Below are 19,480 nucleotides of genomic sequence, written 5' to 3'. Positions count from 1 at the left end.
ATGAACATACGGGTATTTTCCATAGCTGTGTAGATAACCAATGACAGAGGATACTAATGAACATACGGGTCTTTTCCATAGCTGTGTAGATAACCAATGACAGATGATACTAATGAACATACGGGTCTTTTCCATAGCTGTGTAGATAACCAATGACAGGGGATACAATGAACAGACGGGTCTTTTCCATAGCCATGTAGATAACCAATGACAGAGGATACTAATGAACATACGGGTCTTTTCCATAGCTGTGTAGATAACCAATGACAGACGATACTAATGAACATACGGGTATTTTCCATAGCTGTGTAGCTGACCAATGACAGAGGATACAATGAACATACGGGTCTTTTCCATAGCTGTGTAGATAACCAATGACAGATGATACTAATGAACATACGGGTCTTTTCCATAGTTGTGTAGCTGACCAATGACAGATGATACTAATGAACATACGGGTCTTTTCCATAGTTGTGTAAATAACCAATGACAGATGATACTAATGAACATACGGGTCTTTTCAATAGCTGTGTAGCTGAGCAATGCCGAATATTAGAAGACGGAGTATTTGAATATATACAAATGTTGTATACCATAAAATAACTGACAACGCTTTTAATGCTAGAGTTGCCTCGTCTGTCCCAACTTTTCCATTGTTGTGGCGTTGACAGTTGTGTTTTTAATGATTTGTTCTATTTGTGATTTTTTTAATGAAAGAAGTTATTATACACGTGTTTTGTTTATACATGTATTATACGACCACATATTAATGATCTGATTGGACGTACCATGCAGTATTTTTGGATTCCCAGATGGTGACAATCTTCTTTTTGTCCTTATAGCAATCGATTCGACCTTCAAATATTTCCCGTGTCTCTTTTATGTAATTGTATAGCCTAAAGTGGTTATTTCCGCTTAAATTCTTTTAATACATGAATTAAGTGGTGTTGTTAACGTTCTTGAAAGCAAATGCAATCGTCTGTACTTGTCCTATTTATATTGATAGAGATCACCAACACGTCTTCACAGGTCATGCATGCACTGACCTCCTAGATCTACATAAAGTCTTTGCAAGGCATGGTTGTACAAGTCACGTTTAGTCTGATAAATCTACACATCGTGTTTACAAGCCATGCTTTTACTGATAGATCTGTACAACGTCTGCATTAGTCATGTTTTTGCTGATACAAGTCATGTTTATGGTGATATATCTACACAAGGTCGGTACACGTCTGGGACTTAAAACGATGACAACTAAAGACGAAAAAACAAGCGCAAAGCTCAACGGCTCAATGTAAATTGGAAATAGGAAAAATAGAGGTTACACAATGAGTGGCTGTTGTATATGGTATTTTCTTTCACTCGAGTTAGTTATTTTTCAAAAGTTACAAAAAACGAGCTTTAGTGAGTGTTATTGTAACTTTTGAAAAATAACTAAGGAGAGTGAAAGAAATACCATATAAATCAAACACGAGTTTGTGTGACCTGTTTCTACCACATTAGAAAAGCTATTCTGAGAATGACATGACCTATTTTGTGTCAACGTGTGTTCTTTTCACAATATCAGGTGTAGTGTAAGGATATGACCTAATTTGAAATGCCGCTAATTAATATGCAAAACTGACAAATTCGGAAATGTACGGAATTATTACAATTTATTATAAATCATAACAAAAAGGAAGTCGGTTATCATTTTAGGCCATCGTGAAGCGGCCTTCGAGTGTAAGCCAATCTAATTGCATTGAACCACGTGATTTGAAAATAGTTCCGGTCAAAGGTTACCGTGTAAACCAAACAAAACGCATTCAACAGTTGTAATGATTATTCCATGGCTTGGGAGGTAAATAAGTTTTTCTTTCGATATACTTTCTTTCGAATTGTCATGTCAAAATATTTATCGGTGAAAATATTCAAAAGTTGAAATGATACAAATTTTGACTTTGACCTCTACGACCCTGTGAACTTGAAAGTTCATCATTTGACCTGTATGTTAACAAATAAAAGCCGAGCCGGTTCAATTTTCCCCGTTAGAAAAAAAATAAGATAAATTGAAATAACACAAAGCAACAATAAACAATGAAGCAATTTTATTAAAAAAAAAACGGTGAATGAAAATATTTACAAATGATCGGTATAAAACAGGATAGGTAAGGTCATGCATTACATATTTTACATTTCATTGACAGGCTAGTAGTTATTATGCCCTATAAAGTAATGTAACAGGAGAGGAGAAAATGTAGCGGCCAGACCGGGGTTCGAACCCGGGACCTCCGAACACTAGCTGGATGCTCTACCAATTGAGCTACCTGGTCACCGATGATCGACCCAGTCCAGTCCCGCTACACACCTCCCTCCTTTTTTCCAAGTCTTCGCCCTCGAAGACACACGAGACCCTAATACCACCACCGTGGGTATTTTAGTTGGGCGCCAATTTTGTAACAGGAGAGGAGAAAATGTAGCGGCCAGACCGGGGTTCGAACCCGGGACCTCCGAACACTAGCCGGATGCTCTACCAATTGAGCTACCTGGTCACCGATGATCGACGCAGTCCAGTCCCGCTACAGTAATAAGCAATTGCAGCAAGTCAAAAATTCAGATAAACTTTTGTATCTTAAACTTATTTTTATCCATCACTTTATTTATTTACATTTCATATTTTATTATATTTTCAGTCTAGAATAGTGATTGGATGATTTTCTGTTCAATTGAAAACGATATATCAAAATCTAACTACTCTACATTTGTTGCGAAGAGAGGGCATGTCATCGTGTGATTTTATTAATACCATTATGGCCACAAATTCAACGTATAAACCCATACCATTTTAGAGAGATGTCTTTTGTCAGAGAAACAAAAAAGAAAGAGTGTTGACTTTCGCATTTGAAGTACATTTGGGTTTCCGTGATGGTTTCCAATGATCACGTGAATGAATCAACCAATCAATGCATGCACAAGCCTGATTGGATTTCTTTTTCTAAAAAGCATTTTCCATATTCATCCTTTTTAATTGAGTTATATCTATGTTTAATTCAACTGTCTCTATCTATGTAATAATTATATATATCTGTATCCAAAATAAAGACATATGTATATAAACAACAGTTATATCTCTTATTCAAATAGTGACACCCCAAATTGAAATACAGATATCTGTATTTTGTCAATAAATTTAATAGAAATAGATTTTTTTCAAATACATATATCTGAATCAAATCGGTAAACACCGAAATGATTTTCCATAAAAAATAAGCCGAAGTATTGGAATTGCAAGCACGGGAAAAAGCATACACACTTGAGTATATTTCCCCCATATATTGCATATAAGCTACGACCTTATGAAATTTAAACTTATGATAGTTTTGTGCCGTTAATAGTTTTTTTAATTATCATAAGACAATTTTCTAAAAATTTACAAAACAACAATATCCTTTTTACACCTTGCACGGTATCTCGTTCAAACACATAATACCACTTTTGTTTCTGACTTGTGAATGACTTTGTTGTGAAGAAATGGAATATCAGTTCATGTAATCAGTATATTAAGAATATCATATGTTTATGAGTACAATATGAAAAATGGTGTAAAAAGTTAATTTGCATAGTAAACTCATTCAATGCTGAGTTTTTCATTTACTGTAATACTTGAAGAGTTTGATTTCACGAGTAGATGTTTTAACCTCTAAACCAGACCACAACACATCACCCTCCTGCATACCTACTGGTCCCTGAAAGTCTTTGTTTGTGTGAAGTGTTTTTATGTACTTCCCTGCTCCACTTATCAGTTCTATTGTTCTCCTGCCATTGTCAGCAATAACAATATTACCCTTACTGTCATATACAAGTGTCCAGGGACTAAAATCGCCTGGTGTGACCGACTTCTGTACCTGTATCCCCTCTCCCCGGTAGTGGAACAGTGGCTGGAGTGTAGGACTATATACGATGACGTGACGGCTGTCTGAGATACTCACTACAGCTATGTTTCCTGTAACATCACATTCTAAGATGGACCGCACATAACCCGCTTTTGACTTTTCCACAATGGTTGTACGCAACACCCGGCCGTCTGTTGAATACATTGCAATCTCGTACCCTTCCTGTTTACACTCTCTACCAATCGGTTTACCCTGTGTACCCACAAGTACCCGACCCTCCCTGGTCACACACAGACTGCGTGCCCAACCCTCTGTAGTGAATCTTGTGACTGGTGAAAATGATGAAGATAATTCACAGATAGTCCTCTCAGCCCTACAGCAGAACCACAGACGACCTGTTGTGGGGTCCAGACTGATGTCCTCGACTGGACTCTCGTGGTGAATCGTCTGTATGACCTCACCTTTCTTGTTGATTAGCTTCACTATGTAGGTGTCCCAGCAACACAGCCATGCATTTCCATCAGATGTAGGGCAGATTGATGTGAAGAAGTCTCGGTATGGTATCGAGGATTTGACCTTAGGACGGTCACGAAGTTTGTATCGTACTGCTCCACCAGTTGCCGATTCTTGTTTGGCCATATCTGTGTAAGGTATCAGTTGTTTGGCGGAGTTACAGATCCTCTTGAATATCTATGTAACAAAGAAATAAAATAACTGTTGAAAAAGTACATTACAATTGGTAAGTTGTATATAAGATTTATAAAAATGCGTTGTTCAAACAGAGCAGAACCACTTCTACATACATCAGAGCAAAATTATCTACATTGTAACTCCCTATCCTATCATATATGAAAAGAAGGGAGTGTTTGTTTCTCTCTCGGCTCTAAATAAGCCTGTGGACAGGTAACTTATATTTGAAATGAATATCAACGTGTTTCCATTCCATCAAGGTATCGTAAACAAGAATTATCTTTAAAAAAGATAAACGGCATAGTTTTAATGCTGGTGGTTATAATGTAAAACTGCTGTTGAAATAAATCAACGAACTAATTAATATATGCGTTTCAGCACGGATGACAAAATTATATCAGTTTGAATCATTTTTGGTGATAATAAGACTGCATTTAAATCAGGAATATGATTTTATTAATGTGTCATTTGAATAGATACATCAAATTATTCAGCTTGCATTCAATCTTAATTTTGTTTCGTTTTTAACTGCATATCTGCATTTTGCATTTACCGCTACATTGACAAATCACACATGTCATCTTGACCAGTAACACCACCTTTCGCGTCATATCCAACAAAAATTCCAACAGGCTGGCAGTCCTATATACTGACTAAAAGCTTACTGTAACTGATCTCTAAGGATAATGCTATATATGGCGGCGACTAGAATGACGTTTAACTGATACAGCTAATTTAGGTATACTACAATACACTAGTAGAGTCGCGGACAACGTAATCTGAAAAGAAACTCTGAGATGATGGTTCGATCCATTTTGGTGATTTTTGTCTTGAGAAACTGAGACCAAGGACCATCCTATGCAATTATGGTTATACCGATGCGCAAAGACATTATGCTATTAGTGATTTGAATATGAAGCCCTCCCAATGTGGTTCAGTGAGGTAGCCAATAACTACTACAGGGATATTTCCAAATTGCTCCATTCTGTTTTATCGAAATTTTAACATATTGATATGTGAACCCTAGGAACTTTTTTCTGTTTGAAAATCGTTATAAACTCAATCATAATACTTGTACTCACAGCAAGGTCCGAATTGGATGTCTTCCAAACAGGCTTGTGAATTTCTTTATCTTCTTGGCGTGCCGCTTAAGAACCGATGCGCCTATGCCTTCTGAACAACTTTTTACGCTGTGCGCGAATCATGTAGAGTCGACCGTTATAAAGAACTGCGACAAGGCCCCTTCGTCCGTTATGCATGACGTCTCTGTCCAATCAAATGAACGCGATGCAGTCACATGGTTACTTTAGTACAATGTTACTGTGAAGCAGTTTAGTGTTTATTTCCTGAGAAAATATTACACAACAAAATTGGGACATCTTTATGTAAACGAATGTCTGCGGTTTGAATTAGTAAATTGAAACCTTTAATTACTTTAAAGGGTACACAATTGAATCCCCTACTAAACATACTCATGTATATAACCTTATAACCTTTAAATACTTCCCTGTGTCTCTTTGATGTAGTTGTATGCTCTCAAGTGATTAATTCCGCTTAAATTATTTCAACTCCTGACTTAAGTGGTGTTGTTAACGTTATTGAAAGCTAACACCATTAATGCAGAGTGAATTTAACATGCAACCTCACATAACTTTGCCATTTTTTAAGAACAGGTATATTCCCACTACATTCTTCACCATACCATAAACAAATGCATAGACATCGCATTTCTGAAGTAAACAAATTTTTATGCTAGTTTATCGTTACACTATTGAGTATACATTATACAGATCTACACAACATTACAAGTCATGTTTATACTGCTAGATCTACACAACGTCTATTGAACGCCAGAGCTGTCTTAGGTGATCAATATGATTATATTCGGTGGTTATGTCTTTGTATGATTGACTTTAAACATATTTATTATACAAAATAGGCACAAAGGATTTGGCACAAGTTATGACAACTTATGAAGCCATCTCCTATCAACAAAACATTTTACACAAATTGATGACATAGACATTTACAAAGTCAAAGTTTAAATAAGTCAATTTTACATAATTATGCAAATAGTGATATAAAGATAGACTTGCATGTTTAAAATCTCTTGCTGCATTTGATGAAAGCCTACACATGGTCGAACACATAATTATTTACATCCAAAGCCAAGTCTTCGTTACCAAAATGTAACAAATTAAGATTATTTGGTATATTCAAAAAACTTAAAGCATTAAACATATCAGAACGGGCAGTGGAAAATATTGACACTCGAAAAGGAAATGGTATGCATTTTCACAAAAATGCCCACAGTATGTACATGGAAGAAATCAATTTAAGGGAGCTATAACGGTGTCTTAGCCTAGCATGTATATTGTTTAATTTTCTTTCCCCATAACTATAGAAGCAGGGCTGAGTTTTTAGAACATTTTGGGAGAGAGCTAATTTAAAAGATGATAGAGGTAGGGATTTGATAACATCATCTAAAGAGTTCCAGTTACTTAATGTAGAAGGTAAGAAATATTTATGTGTTGCAGAGAGTCGATTATTTGGAATCCTGAAGTTTTTCTTATTTCTTAAAATCATATTAATTGTTATCACCTACTTGGTAATAAATTCGATAGATAGCTTGAAGTCAAATTACTGTTCATTCTGTATAGCAACTGCAGTTTTCTTCTGACCCTTCTATCAGAAAGGAGTTCGAGTCCTGATTCAATATATACGGATTCATCTTTCGCATAAGAAGGTAAACCAGTTATAATTCTCGCTGCTTCCCGCTGAGCCCGCTCTAACTTTTCTGAATCTTTGTATGATGTAGATATACCATTATATGCGATGCTTTTTACTTTATATACGGTGGTTATGTCTTTATATTCGGTAAATACATCCTTATATTCGGTAGATACCTCATTATATGCGGTAGACATTCGGTAGATATGTCTTTATATGTGGTAGATATGTCTTTATATTCGGTAGATATGTCCTTATATTCGGTAGTAATGTCCTTATATTCGGTAGTTATGTCCTTATATTATGTAGATATGTCCTTATATGCAGTGCGTTTCCCTTTATATTCGGTAGTTAAATGAAACTTTATATTCAGTGCAAACTGTCTTATATGCGGTGCAAACTTCCTTAAATGCTGTGCAAACTTCTTTATACTACGTCCAAACGTCTGTATGATGATGACCAAACCCAGAACTTTTTGAGCGGATGAATCCTACAACGACACCCAACAGAGAGCGTCAAAGCAACCCAGACTCCGGTTTCCTCCGTCAGTAAGACCCCTCGTGCGCTTCCATCCGGGCCAGCATGCGTTATAAATATAACTTGTTGTAAAATAGATAACGTTTACATTTAAATTGAGTTTCCTATTAAGTATTACCACGTATCTCAAACGATTATTCTTTCCATTTGTAATACACACTTATCAAAAACACAGGAAACAGCTGAACACTTGACCCCTTGTTCTGAGAAATTGAGAGAACGACCAATTTGGTGATGATAGCACAAATATAGTAGGTTCTTGAGTTTATATAAGTAGCGTTTGTCTACGTACAACGTAGTACAGACAGTACACTTGATATTTACTTAAATGAAATGTATTCCATCTATATGTATATAAAACAAAAAAGATGAAGGACAATTACAAATCCTGCCTTCACCGGATCTTGAATGTAGGATCTATGGCGCCAATTGTATAGCCATACATATCCCTGGCTGATACCACTACATTAAGTTGCCATTCCTCTAAAATAGTGTATACCGCAGTGATAAACAGTCTGATACCCGGAAATGACCATAAATTATTACATGGTAAAACAGGCCAGATATATCATGAATATTCATTAGATGTGTTTGAACCAAAAGTTAAAACAGGAATTTTCAATCGTGATATACATAACTCAGAGACACTAAGGATGGAGGGTGTCTACTGTATTAGGAACAATCAACCAATGGACAAATTAGATGTTTGAAACATCCCCTGTGTATAGAAAGTTGAGCCAAGGATAAAATATCTGGCAGTTACTGATTGGCCAGTATGTTATGAAGTTACAAAATAGATATGTAGCCTGACACATGTAGGTAACTATCCATAAAAAATGTTGGTATAAATTTCGTAAGTCCGATTGATTTTTCCCCAAAAGTTCAGGTCATAATAATTAACAGTTAAACATTTCACACCTTTGAGAATTTCTACTGCGAAATTCATCCATTTTCAAAATGGCGACCCTGAAAAAAATTTGAGCTGAAGGCACCAACCTTTTTTGATTAAGTGTTATATGAGACCCTACACTTTTGTTATAAACCATAATTTTGCCATATTGAATTCAAGAAAATGTACTCCAAAACGTCAACCCTAAAGGCTATGGAAAACAATTGGTTGGTTGGTCCCTATAGGTGCTACAACAAGATTCTAACATACACACCATCATTAATAATAAGTTGTATTATCTTATATTGCCCCAGTACAAATGCTAACAAATTGTAATAGCCACTAGAAATTGAATAAAATTGTCGCAATACTAAATCAAATTATTATGAGAGTCTTAGCACACAGATCTGTTTGTGTTCTTGTTATTACAATCCATTTATAGACAATTTGATCTGAAAGTGGTTTTTGTTTTCTTATATTTGTTATATTTATATTTATATTTTGATAATTGGATATGAAGGAAAACCCCTCAATATTAATTTTGACAACTGTGTTATGTTTTCCAGCCTCGGGTTGGGGTTCAGAAAGATTGGGTTGGTAAACATATATCCCCTAGACCGATGTCATTTAAATATAAAATCTTTGATAGGATTGTACCTAGTACACAGGGAGAACGTTTTGATTTTTTTTACACATCGTGTTGTTTCCATATCGGGTTGTAAGTATGACAGGTAGCGTTGGTAGATTTTGGCATACGGAAGATACACTAGCTGACATTATAGCCGAAATTGATAACCCTATGATCACAGTTAAGCACAGGAAGTCCTCTTCTTGCCTCTACGCAGCAAATTCCCCTTTCCTTTTCCCATTCTGACGTTGTTGGTCACCAACCAAGGGAGGAAGGAAATATATTTTCCCCGACCCGGTTAGGTATATATGTATAGGCATGTGGTCGACGGTGAATGTCTTAATATTCCCTCTGTTAAGCGGAGCAGTCTTCATAAGGTGGCTCTTTCTAGGGGTACTTAGGCGCCATATTTGTCGACTCTGGGACCAGGCCTACGTTTGAAATTCCATTGGCTCTGTTTCTGTGCCATCAACTTGGCTTGGTATTGTGTTTTCATAAACTATTGCAGGTATAGGAAAAAGTCATAATTGTTTCGGTTGAAATCTTATCTTCAAAAAAAAGAGAAAAAAAAGTTTTGATAATGATGATGATGATGTGATGATGTGATGATGACCTGATAATGTATGTATATGCTTGATGATGATAGTGGTTTTGTATCCCTTTGTGAAATAATTATTAATTAGTGCACGTAACTGAATGCATAGCTTGGAAATGGTGATGTATAAGTGTGGATGGATGCTGCAGCTGCTGCTGCTGCTGCTGATGATGATATATGTGATGTGATTATAATGATTTCATGTGCGAGTGTAAATATATATTGAAAAAGAAAAAAAAAGAAAAAAAAAAGAAAGAAAGTTTTACATGAACGTTTTACCTCCTGAATCATATACAATATGTTTGAAACGAAAATAGAATTTAATTGAATTGTCTCCAGTAATAGCTACTGTATTTCACTTGTGTGGATAATATTGCGCAGCACAAGCGCTAAATATTAAATATATAAAATATATTAGCTATTACTGAAGACAAAGTAAGATATTCTGTTTATTACATTTGTTTCAACGAAAAACCTCCCCTGTATGCTGACTGTACAGTGACATACATTGATAGAAATATCCTCTTTGTCTCTATTTTCAGGGACACCGATTGTGCGTTTACGATGGCACTACCATTGTGACGTCATAATGTCCCAGTGTAGATTCATTACCAATCTTTTTAGCTACCTTCTTGTCACAGGGGACTAAAATGCATATAACGAAAAAAAAAGTCAGTATTATTTTATTACAAGCGAAGGTTACAAGAAAAAGAAATCGTTATTATGAAATTAAAAGGCCTTATAACGAGAAAGTATTTCTTCAGCTTCCGTATAATGGTAACCGCTTACGGCGAAATTAAAATCACGTCAAACCAAATTGCCTCTCTTGTGCAAGCCCAACATGAGGAATAAAATTGTAAGAATAGTTATAGTTTTAGGGACCTTTTGCTGACAGATTGAAGCATTGAAGTAGACTTACTTAAGTCCGTTCTCAAGAGGATGATAGAATGACAACAGCGAAGGTTCGACGTTCCTTGACGGATATCTTTTTATATACATTACATTATACTTCATATAAGTTTTGGTTAAAGTGGACAGATTAGGGGTAGATAGTGGAGCCCTGTAGGACACTGCTGAGAATTTACAAACTTTTGAAAGTCACCTTGAAGCATTTCGTTTACAGTTATAAACAGATGCATTAATTACATGCCTGTTTGAGTCATTGTTTGAAAATAGGCAACACTTGATTTTTGTTCAAACCTCACAGATGGTGTCAATATCAATGTCTTTGTTAAGATCATATCTTCACATCAACCGAGATGTATTTTATCAAAAGGTTATAATCCATACTCCTTCAATTCACACTGAATTTTCAGTAAAATAATTGAACGGATATACAACAACATTTTAGTATCAATTCAGTAACTTTTATTTAAAAAAAACAACAAACTTAATCAAATAGTATCAAATATAAATATATTTGTAGCCAGTTATATATATTTATATCTGGCATTTGTTATTGTGTTACATAGTAACAAGGGTCAGGGTTGAGTGATCAACAGGTAAATTCCCGCGCATCTTAATGCGTCACACTTTGGAATGCAAAGTATGTGAGGGATTTGTCCTGATTGGTCGTTTCAGTGAGCAGGTGAGTGTGTGCGCATGCCTAATAAGAACACCTGTCAGTACCCTGCACAAGTACACTTTCCATATCATTCCAGACACGGCACTCAGGCGTACAGCATGATCGTACAATTTATCCGTGCATTGTAAGTCCTATGATTGCTATCTGTTAATATAATGAAAATTTTGTACATATATTCGTTTTAAATATTAATGTCATGCTATGTCCATCGTCACCGTTCATGTTATTCATGTCGTGTTTGTACATTTGTAGGCCTTCTGATTAAGCCCTAAACTACATCTAAGTCGTCCAAATCAGGCTACATATGAGTTATTATAAAAGACACATGTTTATTAGATTTTTATTACATATCTAATTCAAGGTTCATGAGATATCCTGTGTGTTTTATGATATTTTTTCTATCTCTAACGACATATTCTATATGATATATAAAATGCTTTATATATGATATACAAAATGTCTTATGTGTTTATTACATATCTAATTTTAAATGTTTATGATATATCTTATATGATATGAGATAGCTCATATGATATATAAGATATCTCATAAAAGATATGATATGCCAAAATATGAATATATATATTATTAATTTCATAAGCTATCTCAATTGACTTTTTGATAGAATAACTTACATAAAGTATAGGATATATCATAAAAGATATAACATCTTTTATGATATTAAAGATATCTCATTTTATTGTCTTTATGTCTTTTATGAGAAATATTACAAAACGAATAAGATATCTTATGAAAAGTACATCATATATCTAATAAAACAAGAAATATCAGATATCTTATGGATTAAATAGGAATCTTATATACCATATACAATTTTTAATATAAGATATCTTTCCATACACGTGAATTAATACTCTTTCTGTGCAAATCAAATTAAAAGATTGGTTAATAACACTTATCATGATTTATGGTCTTGATGTTTTATCAAATGTGGAAGAATAACGGCAACACATTCAAATGTCAATCGCATGCCTTATGTATCTTGCACATGTACGAGGGCTGATTGATAGGGTGTGCTTCTGATCAGTTGCTAGAAGTCTCGGTACCCATCGGATCGAAAGCTTTCTTATTGCAAGATCCTCGGTCAGAATGGAATGTACTCTTTCCTATGAAATGCCAACTGAACTGGCTATAACAACTCTTTTGGCTCGTCTGTCGGTCATTACAATGTCATGGACTTTATTGGCCATTTCTTGGGTGCAACATTAAGAGGCCCTCTAGGACGGTGGTCATCCTCAAGGCCCTGTCGGCCGCGCTTAAATTCCGCCACCAACCTTTTCACTGTAGCATATGAAGGGGTATCTTTCCCTAGTGTTGCTACCATATCATTATGGATATCCTTAGACTTGAACCTTTTTCTATGTAAATATTGACTCACTGCACTTTCATCGATTTTGTCGATTTTGCAAAAACCGCTTGTCTTGTTTAAACTAGCCAAATGAGACCAGTCCTTGGGTACACGGCCCTATATAGTCAGAGTATAGTAGGACATAAAAAGAACATCCTTGAGTACCTTGAGAACATATAAATCGGCCCTCGCTGATAATACAAATGATATAAAAATACAAAGTCCGCTAATTTATACTAAGTTACTCACTCATTATAATACTTCAGAAGTTTGAGTCCCCACTTTCCTGTATCTGCTTTTAATTCTATGCGTGACCACAACACACCACCCTTCTGTATACCTACTACTCCCTGTCCTCTTTTGTTTGTGTGAAGTGTTTTTATGTACTTCCCTGCTCCACTTATCAGTTCTATTGTGTTCCTTGTCCAGTCAGCAATAACAATATTACCCTTACTGTCATATACAACTGTGTTGGGATCAAACTGGTCTGGTGTGACCGACTTCTGTACATGCATCATCTCCCCACGGGCCTGTATCCCCTCCCCCCGGTAGTGGATCAGGGGCTGAAGAGTTGCGTTGTACACAATTATATGTTTACCACTCACTACGGCTATGTTACCTGTAACACCACATTGTGTAATGGACTGTACTGACCCCTCCACAATGGCTGTATGTAACACCTGGCCGTCTTCTGTGTACATCACTACCTTGTACCCCTGTGTACCCCCTGTACCAACCACTACCCGAGTAAACCGACCCCCCGTTGTCAAACACAGACTGACTGGGTAATCCTTTGTAATGAACCTTGTGACGGGGGGTAGAAGATGTAGGTACATCACAAATACTCCTCTTATCCCTACAACAGAACCACAGACGACCTGTGGTGGGGTCCAGACCGATGTTATCGATGTTACTGTTGTGTTGTATTGTTTGTATGACCTGACCTTTGTTGTTGATGAGCATAACCGTGTTGGTGTTGAAGTCACACAGCCATGCACGTCCATCATATGTAGGACACATCGCTGTGATGCTATCCGGGTATGAGAACAGGGACATGACGGTTGGACGGTCACGAAATTTGTACTGGTCTGCTCCAGTAGACGCTTGACCATTCCCTTTTGACTGTTTTGGTCGGATAATTGGACTTTTTTCGGAGTGACAAGTTACTGATTCTGCCCTGGGGTGGCAAGGAGGAATGTTCATGTTCGCCACGGCATGCCTCAGGAGACTTTGTCTGTCCTTACCGGGAACAATCGCTGTCAGGTCTATGTTAGATGTTGGTGCGATGTCGGAATCCGTTTCAGCTGGACTTTGGTCAGAGTGACCGATGTTTGCTGATCTTTCCTGGAGATGGCTAATTGGAATGTTCATATTTCCCATGGCTTGTTTCAAGTGACTGTATCGTTCTTGACCCGGAGCAAACGCTGTGATGTCTATGTTAGGTGTCGGTGGGATGTCTGAATCCATTTCTCGGATTTCTGATACCGAGTCGTACACGAGTACAGCACTTCCTGTCTGGAGAGTCGGTTTGTACTCTAATGAGAGTTCCCTCAAAGTATCCAGCCTCTCCTCAAGGTTTGTGATGTGTGTCTGAATTAAGTCGGTGTCCGTGACCTCAATTTCGTCACAAAGAGATAAATAATCCTTTGTAATTTTATCTGAGAGTAACTTGCATTCCTTATTATTATCGATGATGTTTTCGCGAAGTGTTTGGTATAGAGGTTTACATGAAGATAATTTTGTTCGAGATGATACAATTTCCTGGTTCAGTTTCGGAATTTTTACGTTGTCTGTCTCATTGATAAAGTTCCTAATAATATTTTGGTTTCGTGGTTTGATTTTAGACATTTCAATAAAACTGTCTATATGTGACTTATGAGCTGTTATTGAGCATGTTACACAAATGAGAGCGTTGCAATCCTGGCACAGAACAACAACGTCATTGTTTTTGTGATCTTTACATTTTGCATCTCCTTTAACTCGGACGGGTAACTGTGACCGGGCAATAGATTTTCGTGAAGCCATTAGATAAATTTGAGGATATTAGATTAGTAAGGATGGGAAGGCGGCGGCTGTGGCATATCCTCTGGTGTGTCTGTATAACAAAGGAATGATATTAATCATATACATTGTATTAGATAAGTTAGAAAAGGAATCATAAAAGCCTCAAAAATTGTCTGTAGAGAGCAGGAATTTAACTCATATTATGATACCAAAGTAAGCATAACCTATATAAAAACAATTACAATTTGACTGCTTTAAGAGAGGGCATGCAATGGTAAGCGTTCGGACATCACCACATATGACAAGTCGTACATAACAATAGTAAGGTTGACGTACAAGAGAGTCATTGTGTCATACGTAAAGTGTTATATTTTGTACGTAAATGGTTCTAAAATTCAAAGATTAATGCTAAGCTTTAAACCTACCTTTTATATTGCTCTGATACCCTGCTGTACTAACTTGAGCATCAACACGGAATGTCCTATATGCAGTTGTGGTAGTTTTATTGCATTTTACCGTACATGATTTGAATCTGATGGTCTATCGTATTGTTTAGTCAGTGAGGTAGCCACCATCTACGACATTGATGCCCGTTTTTAAAATAACCTTGTCTAAAACAACAACAAAAAAACAAATAAACAAAAACAAAAACAAAACAAAACAAAACAAAAAAGCTAACAAAAAAAACCCCAACAAATTTTGAAGCTATACTCACACACTAGGTCTATTGAATTCTTTTCCAAGAAGAGTGCTCAGTTTCCGAGAATGATGTCATCAAACAGACAGGGGCTCGCATATACTACCTGGTCGATATGAAAGAAGAATAATAAACCAAATTTCTGCGTTAACATGACAACACATAGTCATTAGAACATGAATCAATCATTGTTATACTAAATGAAATCGTTAATCTACAAATAACATGGGTCTTTGACAGCTAGTTACAGCCCCGATATGTTTTCTGTGTTTGATATGGTAACCCGTCGGTCATCTAATTTTACCGGTCAGATTCAAAATTTAATGAGCAGCATATCTGGTCTGAGAATGTTCAAGAAATTGCGATAACAACCTTTAAGCGTCGCAAATCAAGGCGGCTACCTGTCAGCCATTTTGCATTCCCGAACTCAAAATTATTTGAACACAACAAGGAACTAAGGGAAACAATGAAATCTGAGCTTCAATATAAACTGATTTTGTTAGGGTGTCATATATCAACTTCTATCACCCATTCACGAATAGCAGACGACAATTCTATTGAGCAAGAAGAGTCGTTCCCTCCCTTAGTTCTCTGCTTTCCACCAGGGCTGCGCCCCGCTCACAAAGGGTCGGTACTTGGTAACCGCATTAATTTGTTTTTTTGTTAGTTTCATATCCGGTGACATAAAAGTATGTATTGCTTATTTAAAACTCGGAAAAACCTGATACACACGAAGGGATTAATTTAGATATACTCTTTGCTTCAGCGGAAGTACCCATTTCCTTGATGACATAACATGTGCAATGAAGGTGCGCACACGGTCGATTAGGAATTCCACTTACAATGGTAACTCGCTTCTGGTTCCTTCATTAGCGACGCACTGGGGCAATTGCGGTGAGCAATAGTCTATTTAGACCGACAGTTTTTTGTCGATTTGACTGGTTTTTGTAGGTGTTAACTGATATTAAGGTTTCGATCGTAAACAGCGAAAGTGGAAGGGTGTGAAAAAAAGACATGGAATATGACCTTTTAGGATTTGATACGACCGTAGTCAGTTTTGTTTTCATATTGACCAAAAGCCTGGTGTATGCCTTAAAGGCCAAAATGTAGATTACTTTAATTGTTCGTTTGATACATCAAATTTTAAAGAATGACGATGTACCAACACAAACAGCACATGTATGACGATAAGGGGGCGAACAAAAACAGATGTATGATGATAAGGGTCGAACAAAAACATATGTATGACGATAAGGGTCGAACAAAAACAGATGTATTACGATAAGGGTCGAACGAAACATATGCATGACGATAAGGATCGAACAAAACATATGTTTGACGATAACTTAAGCATGTGTTATTTAAACTCAATCACAATGTTTGGCAACTTTCCCATTTTCTATATTATCAAATCAAGCATTATATTGATAAAAACATTGTCAAATAACTGAAAATAAAGTCGACCGGGAATTGACGCAGCCTCCATCAAGCTATTTTAGTAGCTACAGGAACAGCGAGAAAATATCATCATTATTTAACTATATTATTGATATTATAATTGATTGATTTTAAAATTAAGTACTTACGGAAGTGGTCAGAGTCAGAGATGTCCCTTACCAACTGACTGTGCAATGTTCTAAGTATGACAGCGTCTTTTCAGCTGGTGGTCTCCTGGCAAAGTAAGTGAAAACTAGCAGGTACAAGGTGGCTTATATGTATGTACTTCAATGTGGATTCCTTGTAACTATCCAAAGAAAAAAACAAACGAGAATGTCCTATCTAGGGGGGTAAATTATTCCACAATGACAGTCTCTTTCCATACATGCATTGGGATTAGACGTTTTCTTCAAATAAAGCGTAAAATGTCTCTTCACGTGCATGCATTATTGATTTTCAATTCAATACGTGTGAACAAAGCGAAATGCTTTGTGAAACATTGTTTAGTTTAGTTTTCGTTTCTCCGCAACAAAGCTGACATGCTTGTTCATATCTTATTGATGTACACATGCCTCTAGCAGAATATATCTCATGGTTACTGATCAAATGAAACATACACTAGAACCGTGACATTGTAAGAGTCCGGCTGATAATGTAAGTGACGAATACTATTGGCAACCATTGAAGTTAAAATTGTTCTGTCTGTAGCTGTCCAAGATAAGAGATATTTGTTTTCTTATTATATAACGGTAGCCTAATTGACCTATATATCAATCATAATCAATTTGCAACTAGCCAATAGAAATGGAGGCTGGGTGATCGGCGGCTCAATGGTAACACACTTGCCTTTCAACAAGGACGTGAAAAGGTTGGGCTCACCTGCCTGGCCGTTTGGTTTTTTTTTTTTTTTTTTTTCTAGGAAATCCGGTTTCATATCGCATAAAGACGCATCGCGCGATTTAATCCGGGCCACAAGAGCAACGGAAACAAATAAATGAAATTAACACTTTAGAATGGACGCCTACTTACTGGGACCATTTTTTTTAAACGCGATGTAACTGACCAATACAATGATAGTATATTGAGATCAGAACGGCGATGTAACTGACCAATACAACACAACACAAAATTTATAGACTCCAACTCGTTACTAGCTAGACTAACTAACAAACAAAACTGGATTGCTGAATAGGAACTTTCATCGAAAATCTAAAGCGAGATACATTATTACAGTCACGTAATACAGAACATATACTAGATGATAACTTGTGCTTTGGTAAGTATAAAAATGATGTGTTCCAACCAGTTAAAAAACTAAAGGAATATGCAATACAAAAAATCATGCAGCCATATACTAAACCAAAAGCAGAAGAGAAATGGGAAAATTACTTACAACAAGAAATTTCTTGGGATCAAGTTTGGAAACAACTAAAGCAATTACCAATATCACTAAAAATGAAAGAATTTCAATGGAAGTGCTTGCACAGGATTATATATACAGAATATAAACTACAATTAATGAACCGTTCAGATGGAAAATGTCACCTATGCAACAATGAAATAGAAACACTAACCCACCTTTTTTATCACTGCACGTTCACTAAACAACTAATCCAACTCGTTAAGTGCAATATTATCGACAAAATTCACGATATCAGAATATTACTAAATGAAGAAAAGGTGATAACCGGTGAATTGAACGAAAAAGAAAGTGAGATTCACAGAATAACAAACTTAATAATTATCTGTGTCAAATTGACAATATGGAAAGTACGAAATATAATAAAATACCAACACAAACAAATGTCTGCTAATTCTGCTTTTCATATTCTAAACAACATAATCCAGAGCGAATTACAGACCCATGGTAGAAACCTGAAACCTATTTTTAGATTACTCGCGAACAATATTTAACATACGTTATAGGCCTCCAGGAAATATACAAGTCTAGATTTGATAAGTTAGAGCAAGTTTATATTACATAGTATCGGTACAATGACGATAATTAACTCAAAACTTACTTCATGTCCAATTTAATACACAGCCACATGTCGGTAATCGTAACCGGAAGTTACTTTACAAATATTGGGTACTACTAATTACTCCGGCGAGACTATCTACTCCGACAACACGATAAAAGAACCAAAACACACATACACACTCTCACCGATCAATCTAACGTAGCTAAACAAACAGTAATGCCATTAATGATAATAATATTAATAAAAGACTAACGTAATAATGCCATTTAAATATATATTTATTTATATACTGTGTGTATTTATATATTATTATGTATTAAGTAATACGTTATGTAATGTTGTGAATTCACAAGTGATCATAATTGGTGTGAAAATTAGAGCGGTGTCGAAAGTAAAGGGGATTGAAAGTTGTGATATATTTGGTGAATATGCTCAACACGTATGTTTATTGTATACTTGTGTAGG

At 36.0% G+C, this 19,480-nt stretch overlaps 2 protein-coding genes across 2 annotated transcripts; both read right to left on the bottom strand.

The window, feature by feature from the left end:
• Positions 1–2,465: 2,465 nt before the first annotated feature.
• LOC117318508 lies at positions 2,466–5,778 on the bottom strand. The gene is made up of 2 exons (XM_033873486.1): positions 5,645–5,778; positions 2,466–4,562 (listed from the first exon to the last, which is right to left on the bottom strand). Exon 2 carries the CDS (start codon positions 4,509–4,511, stop codon positions 3,627–3,629), a length of 885 nt encoding a protein of 294 aa, XP_033729377.1. The 5' UTR covers positions 4,512–4,562; positions 5,645–5,778; the 3' UTR covers positions 2,466–3,626.
• A 7,659-nt stretch (positions 5,779–13,437) lies between these two features.
• On the bottom strand, positions 13,438–19,099 carry LOC117318511. Its single transcript, XM_033873490.1, has 4 exons — positions 19,055–19,099; positions 17,183–17,267; positions 15,615–15,702; positions 13,438–14,990 (listed from the first exon to the last, which is right to left on the bottom strand). The coding sequence occupies exon 4, from the start codon at positions 14,918–14,920 to the stop codon at positions 13,511–13,513; it is 1,410 nt and encodes a 469-aa protein (XP_033729381.1). The 5' UTR covers positions 14,921–14,990; positions 15,615–15,702; positions 17,183–17,267; positions 19,055–19,099; the 3' UTR covers positions 13,438–13,510.
• Between the last annotated feature and the right edge of the window lie 381 nt (positions 19,100–19,480).

This window comes from Pecten maximus, unplaced genomic scaffold (genome assembly GCF_902652985.1).
Source record: "Pecten maximus unplaced genomic scaffold, xPecMax1.1, whole genome shotgun sequence".
Lineage (NCBI taxonomy): Eukaryota > Metazoa > Mollusca > Bivalvia > Pectinida > Pectinidae > Pecten > Pecten maximus.
Note: the sequence above shows the minus strand (reverse complement) of the source record. Positions and strands in the feature narration are given on the sequence as shown.

Excerpts from the sequence above, each read along its gene's own strand:
- LOC117318511 (XM_033873490.1), bottom strand. The coding sequence starts at position 14,920 with ATGGCTTCACGAAAATCTATTGCCCGGTCACAGTTACCCGTCCGAGTT.
- LOC117318508 (XM_033873486.1), bottom strand. The coding sequence starts at position 4,511 with ATGGCCAAACAAGAATCGGCAACTGGTGGAGCAGTACGATACAAACTT.